Source organism: Lolium rigidum, chromosome 3, assembly GCF_022539505.1.
Source record: "Lolium rigidum isolate FL_2022 chromosome 3, APGP_CSIRO_Lrig_0.1, whole genome shotgun sequence".
Taxonomy (NCBI): domain Eukaryota; kingdom Viridiplantae; phylum Streptophyta; class Magnoliopsida; order Poales; family Poaceae; genus Lolium; species Lolium rigidum.
In genome coordinates this window covers 61,356,900-61,376,439 of record NC_061510.1, presented here as the reverse complement: position 1 = coordinate 61,376,439, position 19,540 = coordinate 61,356,900, and the positions used below count along the sequence as shown (strand labels likewise).

The window sequence follows — 19,540 nt, the reverse complement described above, 5'->3', positions numbered from 1 at the left end:
CGCGGCCCACCTCCTGATTTAGCCAAAATCTGGTGATAACAAGAAGCAATTCTATGATTAATACCATATTTAGCAAGAGTTTTTCTAAAACCACCATGAATAAAATGAGAACCTCCATCAAACATAATATATCTAGGAACTCCAAATCTAGGGAAAATAATATCTAAAAGCATTCTCAAAGAGGTCTCACCATCAGCACTTTTTGTAGGTATGGCTTCCACCCATTTAGTAACATAATCAACAGCGACAAGTATATGAGTGTTACCTTCTGAAGAAGGGAAAGGACCCATGAAGTCAAATCCCCAACAATCAAATGGTTCAATAACAAGAGTATAATTCATAGGCATTTCATTGTGTCTGGAGATATTACCAACCCTTTGACATTCATCACAAGATAAAATGAACTTCCTTGCATCTTTGAAGAGAGTTGGCCAATAAAAACCTGATTGTAGAACTTTTTGCGCGGTCCTATCTCCGGCGTGATGTCCTCCATAAACACTACCATGCCATTTACTCAATATCTCCTGTTGTTCATATTCAGGAACACATCTTCGCAGAATACCATCCACTCCTTCTTTATATAAGTGTGGGTCATCCCAAAAATAATGCCTCAAGTCATAAAAGAATTTCCTCCTTTGCTTGAGACTTGAAAAGTTTGGAGGCAAGTACTTGGATACAATAAAGTTAGCATAATCAGCGTACCAAGGACTATCTCGCGAGCTCACCTTTATTACAGCCAATTGTTCATTTGGAAAACTATCATTAACGAGGAACGGGATCATAAGCAATATTTTCCAATCTAGACAAATTATCAGCAACAGGATTATCAGCACCTTTCCTATCTATAATATGCAGATCAAATTCTTGCAAAAGAAGTGCCCATCTAATAAGCCTTGGCTTAGCATCTTTCTTTGTCATAAGGAATCTAATTGCAGCATGATCAGTATGAATTGTAACTTTTGAATCAACAATATAGGATCTAAACTTATCACAAGCAAAGACCACAGCTAATAATTCTTTTTCAGTTGTAGCATAATTTCTTTGAGCAGCATCAAGAGTTTTACTAGCATAATGAATAACATTCAATTTCTTATCTACTCGTTGTCCAAGAACAGCGCCTATAGCAAAATCACTAGCATCACACAGGCAAATTCCAATCAGGAGGTTCAACTACAGGAGCAGTTGTTAAGGCTTTCTTTAGAGTTTCAAAAGCTTCCTTACAATCATCATCAAAAACAAAAGGTACATCTTTTTGAAGAAGATTAGTAAGAGGCTTTGAAATCTTGGAGAAATCTTTAATAAATCTCCTATAAAACCCAGCATGACCAAGAACACTACGAATACCTTTAACATCCCTTGGATAGGGCATCTTCTCAATTGCTTCAACTTTAGCTCTATCAACTTCAATACCTCTCTCGGAAATTTTATGTCCCAATACAATTCCTTCATTAACCATAAAGTGACATTTCTCCCAATTAAGAACAAGGTTAGTTTCTTCACATCTCTGCAATACTTTATCAAGGTTTCACAAGCAATTATCAAAAGAATTCCCATAGACAGAAAAATCATCCATGAATACCTCTACAATACTCTCACAAAAGCCTTGAAAAATAGCAGACTTGCATCTTTGAAAAGTAGCAGGAGCATTGCATAAACCAAAAGGCATACGCCTATAAGCATACGTTCCATAGGGACAAGTGAAAGTGGTTTTCTCTTGATCTTTAGCTTTAACAGAAATTTGTGAAAACCCAGAATAACCATCAAGAAAGCAAAAATGAGTATTTTTAGACAACCTTTCTAACATTTGATCAATAAATGGTAAAGGGTAATGATCTTTCTTAGTAACCTTATTAACTTTTCGATAATCAATGCACATTCTATACCCTACAACTACTCTTTGAGGGATGAGCTCATCATTATCATTAGGCACAACAGATCATTCCTCCTTTCTTAGGAACACAATGCACGGGACTAACCCATCTACTATCGGCAATAGGATATATAATACCGGCTTCAAGAAGTTTTAATACCTCATTCCTTACCACATCCTTCATCTTTGGAATTAGACGACGTTGATGTTCAACAACGAGGCTTTGCATCATCTTCCATATTGATAGCATGTTGGCAAATAGAGGGAGAAATCCCCTTCAAGTCATCAAGAGTATAGACAATAGCTCCTCGGTGTTTCTTCAATATTTCCAATAACCTTTCTTCCTCAATATCCGAAAGCTTAGAACTAATAATAACAGGATATATTTTCTTATCATCAATATGAGCATACTTAAGATTATCGAGGCAATGGTTTTAAATCAAAAACGAGGATCTTCCTTTGGTGGTGGTGTTGTACCTAGATCTTCAACTAGGTAAGTCATGTTTCTGAATAGGTTGACAAAGGAAAATTTCATCAAGCTCATTTCTTTCTTCCCTAAAAACTTCACTCTCACTATTCTCCAAATGTTGCTGCAATGGATTATTAGGAGCAAGAGCAATAGACGCACACTGCTCAACTCTAAAATCGTTATTAGGCAAATCAGCTTTATAAGGAGTTTTGGCAAATTTAGAGAAATTAAACTCATAAGATTCACCAGCAAATTTATTAACAATCTTTTCCTTCTTGCAATCTATAACAGCTCCACAAGTATTTAGGAAAGGTCTACCAAAAATAATAGGACAATACTTACTAGCAGCAGAACCAAGTACCAGAAAGTCAGCAGGATATTTAATCTTACCACACAGAACTTCCACATCTCGAACAATACCAATAGGAGAGATAGTTTCTCTATTAGCTAGCCGCATAACCACATCAATATCTTCAAGTTCACCAGAACCAATTTCATGCATGATCTCCGTATAAAGCTCATAAGGAATGGCGCTAATACTTGCACCAATGTCACATAAACCATAATAACAATGATCACCAATTCTAACAGAGCATAGGAACACTAGCTTTCCTAGTCTTATTAGGATGCGAAACAATATTAGAAGCATCTTCACAGAAAATAATATGACCATCTTCTACATTTTCGGTCACAAGATCTTTAACTATTGCAACGACGGGTTCAACCTTAATTTGTTCTTCGGGTTCTACAGGTTTCTTTGCACTTTTATTAACCGCACTAGATATAACAGAGTACTCCTTCATTTTAGCAGGGAAAGGAGTTTTTTCAATATAAGCTTCGGGAAGAATATGATCAACAGTTTCAATTATAGCACATTTATTTATAGATGGATCAATTTTATCTTTATATGGTTCATGATACTTATCAAAATTCTTCCTAGGCAATTCAAAGTGAGATGCAAAATCTTTATAAAGATTTACAACGACTTGAGAATTAAGACCATAAGTAGCACTAATATTACGAAATTTATCAGTATCCATAAAAACTTCAATGCATTTATAATCAAAGTTTATACCTGACTCTCTATCTTTGTCGTTCTCCCATCCTTCGGTATTCTCCTGGATCCGATCAAGAAGGTCCCTTTTAAACTCTTCTTTATTGCGCGTAAATGATCCAGAACAAGAAGTATCCAACAAAGTCTTATCTTGAAAAGACAATCTTGCATAGAAATTATCAATAATAATATTACCAGGAAGCTCATGAATGGGGCATTTGAGCATTAAAGACTTCAATCTCCCCCAAGCTTGGGCAATACTTTCTCCATCATGAGGCCAGAAATTATATATGCGGTTCCGATCTTTGTGAATTTCACTTGGAGGATAGAATTTGGAATAAAATAAAGGCACAATGTCCTCCCAATCAAGAGAATCTCTATTCTTCAGCAATTTATACCAGTGCGCTGCTTTACCAGACAGCGATATAGAGAATAGTTTCTTCCTAACTTCATCCATAGCAATACCTGCACATTTGAATAACCCGCATAATTCATGTAAAAACAGTAAATGATCACCAGGATGGACAGTTCCATCCCCTTCATAGCGGTTATCCACAACACGTTCAATAATTTTCATAGGTATTTTGTATGGAACCTCCTTCTCACCTGGCGCCTCATCCACTACCTTTGCAGTAGTAGCAGATTTCCCAAAGAGGAATTCAAGAGAAGACCTCTCCATAATAATTTATAGCAGCAGGCAGAAATAAAAATAGCACGTAAAGTAAAAAGTTTCCCTTACCAATTCCACTTACCAATAGCGCTTCACTCCCCGGCAACGGCGCCAGAAAATAGTCTTGATAACCCACAAGTATAGGGGGTGTATCATAGTACTTTCGATAAATAAGAGTGTCGAACCCAACGAGGAGCAGAAGGTGTCGACAAGCAGTTTCGATGAAGGATTCACTGTAAATGCTCACAGACAAGTATTCAGGGGGTTTTGATATAGCAGATGAATAAAGTACAAGTAAATAAAATGCGAGAGTAATAATTGCAGCGAGTGGCCCAATCCTTTTTAGCACAAAGGACAAACCGGTTTGTTTACTTATAATGACCAAACGTTCTTGAGGACACACGGGAATTTAGTCTAGTGCTTTCGCTTCATATAGCTGATTAATCTTCATTGTTTTGATAAGTGTTGTGTGGGTGAACCTATGCAAATGTACCGCCTTTCCTAGGACTAATACATACTTGTGATTATACCCCTTGCAAGCATCCGCAACTACAAGAAAGTAATTAAGATAAATCTAACCACAGCCTTAAACTCTGAGATCCTGCTATCCCTCCTGCACCGATATACCAACGGGGGTTTAGGTTTCGTCACTCCGGCAACCCCGCAATTGGCAAACGAATACAAGATGCATTCCCCTAGGCCCATAAATGGTGAAGTGTCATGTAGTCGACGTTCACACGACACCACTAGAAGAATAACACCACAACTTAAATATCACAACATTGAATACTAACCAACATAATTCACTACTAACATTTAGACTTCACCCATGTCCTCAAGAACTAAACGAACTACTCACGAGACATCATATGGAACATGATCAGAGGTGATATGATGATGAATAACAATCTGAACATAAACCTTGGTTCAATAGTTTCACTCAATAGCATCAATAACAAGTAGAAATCAACACCGGGAGAGTTTCCCCTATCAAACAATCAAGATCAAACCCAAATTGTTACAGCGGTGACGAGGTGCAGCGGTGGAGATGGCGGTGATGATGATGATGATGGTGATGATGATGGAGATGATGTCCAGCTCGATGACGGTGACGATGGCGTCGATTTCCCCCTCCGGGAGGGAATTTCCCCGGCAGATTTCAGCCTGTCGGAGAGCTCTTTCTCTCTCGGTGTTCTCCGCCCCGCGAGGCGGCCGTGACTCTTTGCGACTATCCTCCGGGGCTTAGGTTTTCGGGACGAAGACATACGCGAAGAAAAGGAGGCGAGAGGGGGCTGTGGGCCCCCCTCCTCACGAGGCGGTGCGGCCGGGCCTTGGGCCGCGCCGGCCTATGAGGTGGGCCCACCTCGGGTCCCCTCGGCTCCCCTTCCGGCTCCCTTCGTCTTCTAGAAAAATAGGATTTTTCGTATAATTTCCGTCAACTGTTGATCTTCCGAAATATTGCATTCTGACGGTGCTTTTTCCAGCGGAATCCTGACTCCGGTGCGCGATCCCCAAATAATCATGAAACATGCAAAATAGATGAAATAACATAAGTATCATCTCCAAATATGAAATATATCAATGAATAACAGCAAATTATGATATAAAATAGTGATGCAAAATGGACGTATCAAGCAACAAGGAAGACAGTGTAGAGTCTTATAATGCTTGTAATATGTTCTTATGTAAGTTTTTTTGTACCGGTTTATACTTGTGTTTGCTTCAAACAACCTTGCTAGCCAAAGCCTTGTACTGAGAGGGAATGCTTCTCGTGCATCCAAAACCTTGAGCCAAAACCTATGCCATTTGTGTCCACCATAACTACCTACTATGTGGTATTTTTCTGCCATTCCAAGTAAATACTTCATGTGCTACCTTTAAACAATTCAAAACTTTATTACTCCTTATTTTTGCCAATGTTTTATAGCTCATGAGGAAGTATGTGGTGTTTTATCTTTTAATCTTGTTGGGCAGACTTTCACCAATGGACTAGTGGCATATACATCCGCTTATCCAGTAATTTTGCAAAAAGAGGCGGCAGCAGGGTGCCTGACCCCAATTAATTAACTTTCATTAATAATTCTCTTCACATGTTTTGCCCTGATTTATGAGTAAGCAACTTAATTTTGCAATAGACACTCCTCCATGGTATGTGAAATGTTGGAAGGCACCCGAGGATTCGGTTAGCCATGGCTTGTGAAAGCAAAAGGTTGGGAGGAGTGTCATCTATAAATAAAACTAAAATACATGTGTAAACAAAAGAGAAGAGGGATGATCTACCTTGCTTGGTAGAGATAACGTCCTTCATGGGAGCCGCTCTTTGAAAGTCTGTTTGACAAGGGGGTTAGAGTGCCCACTACCATTCGTTGACAACAACAAACACCTCTCAAAACTTTATTTTTATGCTCTCTTTATGATTTCAAAACTTGAAAAGCTCTAGCACATGATTTAATCCCTGCTTCCCTCTGCGAAGGGCCTTTCTTTTACTTTATGTTGAGTCAGTTTACCTACTTCTTTCTATCTTAGAAGCAAACACTTGTGTCAACCGTGTGCATTGATTCTTACATGCTTGCTTATTGCACTTATTATATTACTTTGTGTTGACCATTATTCATGAGATATACATATTGAAAGTTGAAAGCAATTGCTGAAACTTAAATCTTCCTTTGTGTTGCTTCAAAACCTTTTATTAAGAATCTATTGCTTTATGAGTTAACTCTTATGCAAGACTTTTTGATGCTTGTCTTGAAAGTACTATTCATGAAAAGTTTTTGCTATAAGATTCGAGTTGTTTAGTCATTATCTTTTTGTTAGCAAACTATAGACCATTGCTTTGAGTCACTTCATTCATCTCATATGCTTTACAATAGTATTGATCAAGATTATGTTGGTAGCATGTCACTTCAGAATTTATTCTTTTTATCGTTTACCTACTCGAGGGCGAGTAGGAACTAAGCTTGGGGATGCTTGATACGTCTCCAACGTATCTATAATTTCTTATGTTCCATGCTAGTTTTATGACAATACCTACATGTTTTATTCACACTTTATAATGTTTTTATGCATTTTACGGGACTAACCTATTAACAAGATGCCACGAGTGCCGGTTCTCGTTTTCTCGCTGTTTTTATTTCAGAAAAGTTGGTTTACAAATATTCTCGGAATTGGACGAAACAAAAGCCCACGGCCCTATTTTCCACGGAGTGTTCCAGAAGACCGAAGAAGAGTCGAGGAAGGCCAGCAGGGGGCCCACACCATAGGGTGGCGCGGCAGTGCCCCCCCCCCCCCCGCGCCAAGGTGTGGTGAGGGAGCCCCCAGGCTCCCCCGACGCCGCCCCTTCGCCTATTTATTCCTTCGTCTCCGAAAACCCTAGTACCGAGAGCCAAAATACGAGAACAGTTCCAGAGACGCCGCCGCCGTCAACCCTATCTCGGGGGTTCGAGAAGATCTCCTCCGGCACCCCTGCCGAGAGGGGAATCATCACCGGAGGGCTCTACATCACCATGCCCGCCTCCGGACTGATGCGTGAGTAGTTCATCCTTGGACCATGGGTCCATAGCAGTAGCTAGATGGTTGTCTTCTCCTATTATGCCATCATGTTTAGATCTTGTGAGCTGCCTATCATGATCAAGATCATCTATTTTTAATGCTACATGTTGTGTTTGTTGGGATCCGATGAATATAGAATACTATGTCAAGTTGATTATTGATCTATCATATATGTTGTTTATGATCTTGGATGCTCTCCGTTGCTAGTAGAGGCTCTGGCCAAGTTGATACTTGTAACTCCAAGAGGGGGTATTTATGCTAGATAGTGGGTTCATGCCTCCATTGAATCTGGGGGAGTGACAGCAACCCCTAAGGTTGTGGATGTGCTGTTGCCACTAGGGATAAAACATCAATGCTTTGTCTAAGGATATTTGTATTGTTTACATTACGCACAGTACTTAATGCAATTGTCCGTTGCTTGCAACTTAATACCTGGAAGGGGTGCGGATGCTAACCCGAAGGTGGACTTTTTAGGCATAGATGCATGTCTGGATGGCGGTCTATGTTCTTTGTCGTAATGCCCTAAGTAAATCTCATAGTAGTCATCATGATATGTATGTGCATTGTTATGCCCTCTCTATTTGTCAATTGCCCAACTGTAATTTGTTTACCCAACATGTTATTTATCTTATTGGAGAGACACCACTAGTGAACTGTGGACCCCGGTCCATTCTTTTACATCTGAAATACAACCTACTGCAATCATTGTTCTCTTTTGTTTTCTGCAAGCAAACATAATTTTCCACACCATACGTTTAATCCTTTGTTTTCAGCAAGTCGGTGAGATTGACAACCTCACTGTTAAGTTGGGGCAAAATAGTTTGATTGTGTTGTGCAGGTTCCACGTTGGCGCCGGAATCCCTGGTGTTGCGCCGCACTACACTCCTTCACCAACAACCTTCACGTGATCTTCATCTCCTACTGGTTCGATAACCTTGGTTTGTTACTGAGGGAAAACTCGCTGTTGTACTCATCATACCTTCCTCTTGGGGTTCCCAACGGACGTGTACTTTACCGTCACAAGCAGTGCTCTCACCCATTCGAAGATACTCATCGAATATATCAGCAGCCATTCCATATGAGAGCATGCAAATAGCCGCGAAGCATTTTTGGTAGGAGGTGAAGCCTAGCGCACCTGTTGCATCGAGCCTGCATTGGAAGTAGGGGTCATAGTGTCTGACGCCCCGGAGAATGACCATGAACAGCTCCCTTGACATCATGTACCGGCGCCGGAACATTTTTTCCTTGAACACCGGATCGGTGAGGTGGAAGTAGTCCTTGTGGAGCCGGAGCTGCCCTTCCACTCTGTTGCGCGGTAGGTTTTTTGAGCGACCCTTGACAGAGCCCGGTGCACCGGCCCCTCATTTGAAGTGAACTCGTGGACCATGGAGGCCGCAGTAGTTGCCAATATCTGCGTGGACTGATCGGACTCCTCGTCGGAAGAGGAGTCAACGACCTCCGCGCGGAACTTCTCCAGCATCTGCCACATGTCCATATGCACAATAGCGCCAAAAACATGAGAAGAAACCTACCGGCGCAATTGACCGAACAGGTCGTGGGCGGCGCGGAAGGGCGGCGCAATCGGCAACGTTTGGCCCCAAAACAGCCGGTAGGTACGCACCGGAGCCAACCCCTAGTACGATCATGCTAACCCGTGCGGCGAGAACTGAGCCGGGACGGCGAGTACTGCGGCGCTGCAGCGGAACGGCGGCGGGTGGGGTAGCAAATCGAAGCGGTCGATTTCGCTGTCCCTGACTTGCGGGACCGGGTAAGAAAAGGAGGACGCTTGGCGCGACCGCGGAGCGTCCGCGAAGACGCAAACCTAGCACATATTTGTGCCAGGTTTGCATCGCCGGGCCCAGATGTATTTTCGGTCACGGTGGCGGCGACCGTTTGCGTCACCCCGTTAGAGATGCCCTCATATAGTTTTGAAAGAAAAAGAATTACAGTATAACATTGACACTGCCATGAATTCCGCTGTACAAAATAGCCTATAGGACGGGCTGCATACACATGTAGCAGAACAGCAGCGGTTACAAAGCAGACATACACTTAACAATTGGAACACACAATAGAGGAACACAGACGGCACAAGACACAAACAAGCTCTCCTACAAAATCCTACCAAGAGATGGTCAGGAGCCGGCAGCCCGGCACGCGCGGATATATCAGGCATACATCCGGCCGCAACGAGCGAGGAGCTTCAGGACGACCATCATCACCTTCCTGGCGTGCGGCTGGCGCGTGACGTCCTGCGGCAGGCCATGGATCCGCCGCACCAGCTCCATCGTCTCCCTAGGGAATACCTGCACCGCCGCGCGCCAAATCGATCAGACATGCATGGATGAGAGACAGTTGGAGAGATTAAGCCGGCCTGCGCACTTACGTGTATGGCGGTGTTGAGCAGCTTGTGGACGACGTAGTTGGCGTAGGCCCCCTGAACGAGCTGGGCGAGGCAGTCGTCGTCGAGGCGCAGGAAGGCGGCGAGCACGAGGGGGAGCAGCCCCGTCTTCTGGTAGCAGGCCTCCACCACGTAGCTGCCAATGGAGTGGAGGGACAGCTGCACCACGTCCGCCATGAGCCGCTCCACGAGGAGCCGGCTCGTCTCGGCGTCGCCGTGCTCCAGGATGTGTTGCATGAAGTAGTTGCTATGATCATACGATACGCGCGCACGCGAAGAACTTCAGTTTTCAGTTTGTCTTCAGTTTTATACAGACTAGAGTAAGTAGCTAGCCTAAGCCAACAACAGGTGGGTACCTGAATTTGCCGGTGGCGATTTCGAGGGCGCGGGCAAGCAGGATGTCGTTGAAGGCTTGGAGCTGGTGGCCGGTCGCCCTGGCGTAACACTCCACGAGGCACTTGGCCCCGGACGCCGTCCCGATCATGTCGTCGAACTTGTCCAGAGCGCACTGCAGCACAATCTGACAGCAACAAGAGCAAGAATCAACACGCACGCACGCCTGGGTACATAGAGATTGTGATCATCATCGGCAATTCATTCAGTTAGCTTACCACGGTATCCTGGTGGCTTGTGGTGGCAAAGCAGTGTTGAAGCAATTGATCCCCTCTGTCGTGCTTCAGCAACCCTTCAGACATGAGGCGGTCCACAAGCATCGCGCTCAGGTCAGGGTATGGCGCCGCCGCCGTCATCAGCTCCCGGACGCATTTCTCCCTGCAAAACGTGCATTGCACCAGTTAGCTCGTGGTCGTGCCAGTAATCGTCCGGCCGGCACGCCGGAGTATGCAACTGTACAGTATTAGTGAGAGCAAGCAGTTCGTGGCGCGCGTTACCAGCAATCGTGCTTGGTTGATCGCAGCAGCGGGTAGCGCGTCCCGTTGGCGCCTGGCGCCAGGGCGGCCTGGACGATGGCCTCGACCTCGTCCCGCCGCCCGGCGCAGGCGCCCAGCAGCTCCACCAGCACCTTGTGCCCCTCCTTGTTGTCGACGAAGTCGTGCACGCCGCGCGTCACCCCGGCGAGCACGCTCCGCAGGATCTGCTCATAGCCCTCCCCGTCCCTGTGGAGGAGGAGGTAGATGACGTGCGCGGCCGAGTCGGGGAACGTCACCAGCTGCAGCTCCATCGGGGCGCCGCTGAGCAGCGCCGCCCGGGTCTCCTCCAGCGTCCGGCACCGCCGCGCCCTCGACGGCGTCGCCTGGGCCTGCGCGGCCTGGATCGCCCGCATTCTCTGGTGGAAGCTGCTGCCGTACTCCGGCTGGTGGGGCACGATGGCGTAAGGCTCGTACTGGCTCGGCGCCGCGGCTGGCTCTGGTTGGTACTGGCTGGCGTAGTAAGGCTGGTGGTACTGGCTCGCCGTCAGCGGCGCGGCGGCTGGGTCTGCTTGGTACTGGCTGGCGTAGTAAGGCTGGTGGTACTGGCTCGCCGTCAGCGGCGCGGCGGCTTGGTCTGCTTGGTACTGGCTGGCGTAGTAAGGCTGGTGGTACTGGCTCGCCGTCAGCGGCGCGGGGACCGGCTCTGCTTGGTACTGGCCGGCGTAGTAAGGCTGGTGGTACGGGCTCACCGTCAGCGCCGCGGCGGCTGGCCCTGGTTGGTACTGCCTGGCGCTGGCTCTCAGAGGCTGCTGCGCCGACGACGATTGGTGCTGGGTGCCGCTCTGCGCGGTGTTGTTGGTGAACGCCGCGCCTCCGATCTGCGAGGCGCGGTTCGACGACGAACGGGCCAGCGAGGCGTAGGACTTCGAGGGCGGCCAGAACTGGCGCGTCATCTCGAGTTCTTGCATCATCTTGCTCATCGGGCTCATCTTGGGCTGGGGCGCCGGGGGCGGCGAGGCCATCTCCGCGAACACCGCCACGTAGCTCTGGTCCGGCTGCTGCCCTCGCGACGGCGGCGGGGGCGGGGCCTGCGCCGCGTGCCTCTGTCGCTCCGGCGGCGAGGGCTCGCCGAGGCGCATCGCGTCCAGGAAGAAAGCGGAGAGGTGGGCGTGGGCGTCCCGGGTCGATTGGCCCGTGGCGGCGCCGCTCGGATCCATGGCGGCGCGCGATCGATCGATCGGATAACAACTAATCGCGGGCTGAGGTGTTGGGCGGCGCGGCGTGTGCTCTTTATATGGACGGCGCCGTGGCGGCGAGAGGCGCGTCGGTGGGTCCAGGAGTCGGAGTCAGATCTGACTCTGAGTCGTCGGAAACAACCAGTAACGGATCCGGCCGCCGTAACAAACCAGTAACCGACGCAATCTGGAGAGATCACAACTTGCCTAGAGACCCGTCCTTTCCAAACTACTTGTGCTGCTGGTTTGACTCCGGTCGACTAGCTGATCTGCCAATTCAAACACACCGTGCACTTGAGCTTTTCCCCTCCTGCAAGCTGCCCGGATGTGATTGCCTACTTGTAGTATATTTTGCCAGCACATAGAATATTAAGATGTATGTGCGACATTTCTTGTAGAACATTAAGATGCACATAGCACATAGAACATTAAGATGCCTATGACTTTTATTTCAATGATCCAAGATATGAGAATACCATCAGCCTTGAACATAGCACCAAGCACCACATGAACATACCGAGAACATCACGGTGGGGTGTTGTTGGCTCGGATGGAGGGCAACGAGGTGTGATTACCGTGTTCAGCAGGTTAGCTCCAATCTGTTGTGTGATGGGCTTAATTTCGTCAAGCAAAATCGATTCCGCACCTCTAGAGTGCCATGAATAAGTATCACACCGTAAAAGGAATGGTGGCACTTGTATGAAATCTTTGACATCTCTCATCATGCGCTAACCCCGGAGAGATTTGGACCGAACGAAATGCAAGTGTTTTTCGCAATGTAATCACCATGTACCTTGGTAGTGCAAAAGATTAAGTTAGAGGCAGCTTTGTGGAGTACAGCGGGTGCTATGCATTTGGGTTAATTGTGTCGGAAGAGTGGGCTTTTTTGTTCACGAGCATTTTGCTCGTTTTTATTTAATTTAAAACTCAATGAGACGAGGCAAAGTTTATTTTAAAAAAAAGTTCCACACCCCCACATAACTTGTGGAGCATAAGACGCAATAACTCAACCGACTAGGGATTAAAGATGGCAATGGGTACGGTATAAGCAGGGTAGATTAATACCATACCCATACCTATATAGTCACTGAGTATAAATTTTTACCTATACCTATACTCACACTATAAAATTTTACCGATACCCATACATGACGGGTACCCAGTAGGTAGGTCAAATAGCACAACAAGTTATTCATAATTTTACATTTATCGATACCAATTTTGATATAAAAAATAAATTATCTCAACTCAATAACCGGTAATTGAGTACATAACAATTATCAAAATATAAAAATTACAATATCATATTCTAACTATAAGTCAACAAGAATAGACATGTCCTGACAATTTAACAATAAACGGACAAAGTATGGGTATACCCGCGAGTATGAGACTATACATATATCTTACCCATGACTTAATTGTTAGGATATAAGTGATACCCATAGATTAAAAGTATATCCATACCATGTACATGTGAGTATGGTACCCGCGGGTCAGGCATCCGTAACCATGTAAAATTGTCATCCTAGTAGGGATCGTTGTTCTCTCGTTCTTGAAACACAGTTGCTCAATATAGAACCACACGATGTCGTCCATGAGATGTTCCACTGTGCGATGTCCATGCTTCAAAACGTGGAACCGTGGAAACCACAGTGTCAACGTGTCCTCCAAGAAATGCTCCACATGGCTTTGCTTGAACCTGTAGCCATTTTAGGAAGTGTAATGCACAAAGTAAGTGTTATTCCATCCGATCTCTTTAAATTGACTCAGATTTAATATAAATTTTTATTAAATTTAAGTCAATTAAAAAAGATCGCAAGGAGTACATGGTAACCTTTGATTTTATCAGCTTAAGATTTCTAGTAAACACCAAACAAGACGAGAATTGGGAGCAGCTGATCGCACAGATTCGTACTGAAACACGGCGGTGAGACAACGCTCTTCATGCAATACACTCTGCAAGACAACACATTGATTTGACGACAGTCACGACGCAGATGATCCAGGGTAGAGACACTAGCTTATACTCCGATGATTGCTACTCAAACTACTCATAGTGTAAGGTTCTCGTAGTAACATCATACACTCCAAAACAACTTGGTAATAATGGCATGACAATAAATAATAAAAAAAGAGTAAGATGGTAACTAGCTATGTTACAATAACATCACACACTACAAGATCGACGAGATGAGTCTATTACATAACAAAAAACATAATGCATGAAACCACATATAAGTTACTACCCACTATGGAGTAGTAACTTAGACTAGTATTACTACTCTAAGTTATTCCCCACTATAACCAGCCTGAACAAAGTTTGACAAAACTTTTAGTCAAACTCAAACTTAGCAAAGTTTGACAAAAAAATATAAGAAAAATATCAATATCTATAATACCAAATACATATAATATGAAAACATACATTATGACAATTCTCATACAACAGATTTTGTATTATGTATGTTGATATTTTTGCGTAAAAATTTGATCAAAGTTTACAAAGTTTGATCTGACCCAATTCAAACCGCTAAGTATTTGTAAATGGAGGGAGTACATCGATTATTATCTCTTCTACTTACTTACACCTAAAATGGTAGATCATGCAATCTAGAAACCTCTACTAGCCTTTTTTCGACAATAACCTCTAGTAGCTTTAGAGTTAGAGCTCTTTGTTCCGGATATTTAAGGAAACCAACATAGACAGCAACACTATATATTTTCCGTCCAAGTGTTACAAATTGATCTATAAAGACATGGGATTTTATTTCAATTTTATTTTCTTTGATTGATGTAGAAGAATTTAATTTAATAAGAATTTAAGAAGTTGTCTTACAAAAGTAATGCCATTTTCTTAGCAATATATGCTTCAACCTTAATTCAAATGAATATCATTGATGACATTAAAATTACGTAACAAAAAATAGAGTATCTAAGTATTTAGTTGCATTATGAATTTTTAATTTCCTAAATATAATAGAAAATCATGGTGATTAATACCATATGCCTAGAGAATGGATTCTAGTTGTAAAATAACTAAAAAAGTTTAGTATAAAAGAAGTAGATATTGGAGTGAGTTGGGATGCTTGGTATCCATGAGTATCTGTGGTATGTACATCAAATCTGAAAAAGGTAAACAACAGAGAGTTAAGAACTCGGCGCCAACAAACATTCGGCCAGATATTGAGCGTCATATCTGTTCGCATGTTGCCTCTAGAGCGAGGCATGAACGTTGTCGATGGCGTGGCATTACACGACATCAAACCCTAGCGTTGTATAATAGGCGCGTGAGGCGAGTAAAAAACGAGCTCTCCTCCCATGGCAGGTACAAACGCGTCGGAGGTGGTTGGAACAACAGAGGCAAATCTTGTAGTTTCTGCGGCTTTGAGTGAGTCATCCCCACCTGTTGAGGTCGTACTCCGAGTCAACACGGCGATCCATGTTTCCTACGATTTGGCGAGTTTAGGCTTTGCTTTGTTTGGTTTGATGGAGATTGGTGTATCAAAATGTACACTAATGGTAACTCCGATTCAATTTTTGGTAAATTCAAAATTTAGACAGTGTTCCTTCTGTGAGTCTCAACCACTTTTCTGTTTACACACTTTGGTGCTACTTATAACCCCATGACAGAGGCATTTTGGTTATCATCTACCCCATTGTTTTTAGGACTGGTAGTTAACTAGTAAGTGCTCAAAGATTACATTTATAATTTAATGGAAGATTTTGTGCTACTGCACAAGAAAAATAATAGTACCAACAAATAATAATCACCCATATATATGTTGCATGTGTGTAATAATAATACAAGTACAACATACACTTCAAGATTGGTGCGCCAGCTTGGGTTAATCTTTGACTGCGCAGAAGGTCCCTATGTACAATTGATGGATTCCATAGTTAACGAGTAGTTCTGCTATCTGAAGGGGGGTGAAGCATGGGAGGGTTGACAGTTCGGCACCAACAAACACTCCTTTGGATTCTGGACCTCACATTTGCTTGCTGATTAGGTTCCACCTTGGATTTGCATGCCCAACACAATGTCATGGAAGAACCTAAAATAGGAAGCGCCAGATAATTAGTGTAGGACATAAGCATGTGATCACATATAAACGAACTTCAACTTTTAATAAGACTAATATGATCATATGGCAACACAGAGGTGGGAGTGAGACCGTCAGAGGAACATGTACTGCAATGCAGCACAGAAGAACACAATTACATGTCTGATTAACTTGCTGTTTCAGGTGCACAAACATAGAGTAAGGGCAGAATCAGTACGCTCGTGATTTAACATATGTTGGTGAACTCTACGAACTTCTAACATCCATTTCTGCAATACCACTAATTACACATCAGCAATGGGTGTATTTGATGGAAAATATTGCTTACAAAAACAAGAACATAACTTTTTTGTACGCCAGAGCTAGCTTCTAAAGCAACGCTGTATATTTCAGGTTGGAGGTACTATTACTATTTAGGGCAAGGAGATTGTACAAATCTTCAACACCGGCGAAGCTTAATGTGAACTATCACTGATTTGTTTCCTCCCCTGTGTAGAAACTAGTATAAATAAAACTGCATCACCTCATAATTACCAAAACACCTGAGGCAACTCCCAAGTTCCTAAAATATAATTTCATCATCATTGAATGGTTCCCTCCTTAAATAGAGGATTGTACTGTCAGCTAAATCCCTGACAGTATTACGTGTTTGGAGGTAAAAGTTATCAAAACTTAATTAAGCAATTTTCATAAAACATTTGAGCTTTATGGCTTGTGCACACACCCTCAGATTTTATTCCACCTGCAGTGCTTTTTCAGCTCAGTTGGGTACTGGTTACAGTTGGGCATCATGAAACCAAAATCTAGGAGTATGCGCCCTGAACCATAAAACTGAGGCTCTTCTGCACTGTTTTACTTGCTCTTTTATTCTCTCTCTCCTTGTTTTGGTTTCCTTATGTTTCCATTGGGTTTAATATCTATCCTACCCCAACTTGCTTGGGAAAAAGGCTTTGAAGTTGTTGTATGCGCCCCCAGCTATAAAACTGAGGCTCTTCTGCATCTAAGACCAGACAACATGGGTTTTAATCAATTGGATAAACCATGATACAAATTTGGCATATGCTACTAGGCTGTGTGTGAATGTAAACAACATACCTGAACAAGCTTCGTCCTAGACCAGAAATGTCACCGCCACGCAGAAGATACGACCAGCTTTCTGTTCTTCCATCCAAGATAAAGAACACCATCTTTCTCCTCTAGCTTGTAGTTAATGTGGTAATTGTCACTTAACAAATCTATGATAGTATTGTTCACCAATGCACTAAGTGGGTATGGTCTAAACCCAGCCATTGCAAGCCTGGACCGCCACTTTCCAAAAGGCTCATGCCTCTCCACTCTTTCTGCACCTTCACATGCAACTATATTGACAATATCTCTTGCAACACAGTGCTGCTCAGTGCTCATCCGCTTCTTGTCATCCCTCTGGCAAGCAACATCTATTGCCTCGAACATGGCTATGTAGTAGTCAAGGGTCTCCATGTATCTACTGAAGAATGGGGCGGTGTTTGTGTTTGCCTCCTGCTCTACGAGAGTAACTACCCTAGGAGAAAGGCTTTTAACCATTCTCAATATCCTATCCCGGTGGTTTTCTGTGCAGACACTCTCATCAGGAGTATGATGCAGCTGATAAGCAAAGTTGACAGCAATAGCCTCCCCGTATCTTATACCAAGATGTTCAAGTGTGACCTCATGACTAGCTGCGTGTACGGCATTGAACTCAAAGGGCAGACGGCATGACTGAGCAATGCTGCATAACCTCCGTCCAACTATATCCAGTCCACCCCTCCGGGCATAAGCCGAATCTGAGTCATCTATACCAGTAATTTTTAGGCATGGTGGTCCATCAGGCCTCATAGCAAAGGCCTGTATCATAGTTTCCCACTGGCTTCCTTGAGCGATTTGGAAATCGATGATGTGAATAAAGTTCTCACCCTTAACAGCCTCGGCTATAGCACCATTGGCAGACATGTAACCAAATTTCAAGAATGGACAGATATCATAGAGAAGGCGCATGTAGGACATAAGCTCTGAATTCGTAGGTTGAGGTTCCTTACACTTCAGAGATTTATACAAGGTATGTCCAGTGGACGACCGCCTGGCAACAAGGCCTTCCAACATATAAGCTCCCAGTCGTTGCATTGGTTCTCCAGAGACGGAAACCATCTTCTGTAACTCTGATATCAGTAAGTCCTTACGGCAATGATTCTCATCAACAGCCTTACCACATGCTACAATTACCTGCTTCAAGTCTCCAGAATTAACTCCCAGAAGATCTCTCCAGTTACTTTGGTCTAATGCGGTGCCAATTAGGGAGTTTTCGGAGCTAACTATGTCTGACTCGGATCCATACATTGCATTTTCTAGCTCCTGAAGTGTTGTAAATTTCAAACTTGGAACCTCGGTAATGCACGAAGCACTTGCAGGGGAATCATGTGAGTGGTCCGAGTGTCTATCATGCTGAGAAATGTGGCTCCTACTTAGGCACTGAGGAGATGTAGAGGTATGGACAGGATAAACACAATTGGCTGATGAAGAATCCAGAGTGCAGTACTGTGGTTGAAACATCTCGGTCTTGGAATTGCTGTTCTGCGAACCACCATCAGAGGACATGTAGTGAAGATCCACATGATTTTGCTGCACATAGCAAGTACTATTTGTCCCCACGTGCATTGCACTGTTGTAGTATGGTATTTGAGAATTGTCTGGATATCTGTATGACCGGTTAGATGCCTGCATTGACATGTTTTCCAACCTTGTTGAGGTGATCTATTTGTTGGAATGCAAAGAGAAGTTGCACCCCACGATTAACAGGAATCACTTATGTCTTCTTTGTCAATACAACTTCAGCACGATGGTGACATCAGCTGCTAGGACAAATATAAGTTCAGTCAAAGAAAAAGCAACATGCAGATCATTAGAAGAGAAATAAAAGTAAATTTGAACCTCTGAGGTAGAAATGAGGCAACTAATTAAGCTATCTTGTTTCAATCTTGTGTCCGTTGGAACAATCCGAAGAAACTGGAGAGGTTTCATAAAGAAAAAAACAACTAGAGAGCTTTCGTTTGGTTATAAGAGAAGCACTGCATTGATAGTACACTTCCCAAGTTTCAGACTCCAATCAATCAAATCACCACGTCGCATAATATTAATCCCAAACCAGAAATACAATTCACAATTTATGGCATCCCACATGGACATATGGCCATATCATTCCCTTAATAAGGGATGGTTAAAACTCAGAAATTGCCTGTCAGAAAAGGAAGGCACGCTTGTCTATGGACTGCCCATTTTCAAATAATTTGTTCCCCTTGAGATAAATGATCTCTGTCACATGGAGCGCCATGTTTTTCTAAAGAACA

General features: G+C 43.7%; 1 protein-coding gene across 2 annotated transcripts; it reads right to left on the bottom strand.

The window, feature by feature from the left end:
• Positions 1-15,836: 15,836 nt before the first annotated feature.
• Positions 15,837-19,039, bottom strand: LOC124701670 (scarecrow-like protein 21). Of its 2 annotated transcripts, XR_007002160.1 has the most exons (3): positions 17,277-19,039; positions 16,258-16,309; positions 15,837-16,172 (listed from the first exon to the last, which is right to left on the bottom strand). XR_007002160.1 is itself a non-coding variant. In XM_047233765.1 (2 exons), the coding sequence occupies exon 1, from the start codon at positions 18,921-18,923 to the stop codon at positions 17,307-17,309; it is 1,617 nt and encodes a 538-aa protein (XP_047089721.1). In that variant the 5' UTR covers positions 18,924-19,039; the 3' UTR covers positions 15,837-16,172; positions 17,277-17,306. The 2 variants fall into 2 exon arrangements, 1 of the variants encoding a protein (XP_047089721.1); XM_047233765.1 differs by lacking the exon at positions 16,258-16,309.
• Between the last annotated feature and the right edge of the window lie 501 nt (positions 19,040-19,540).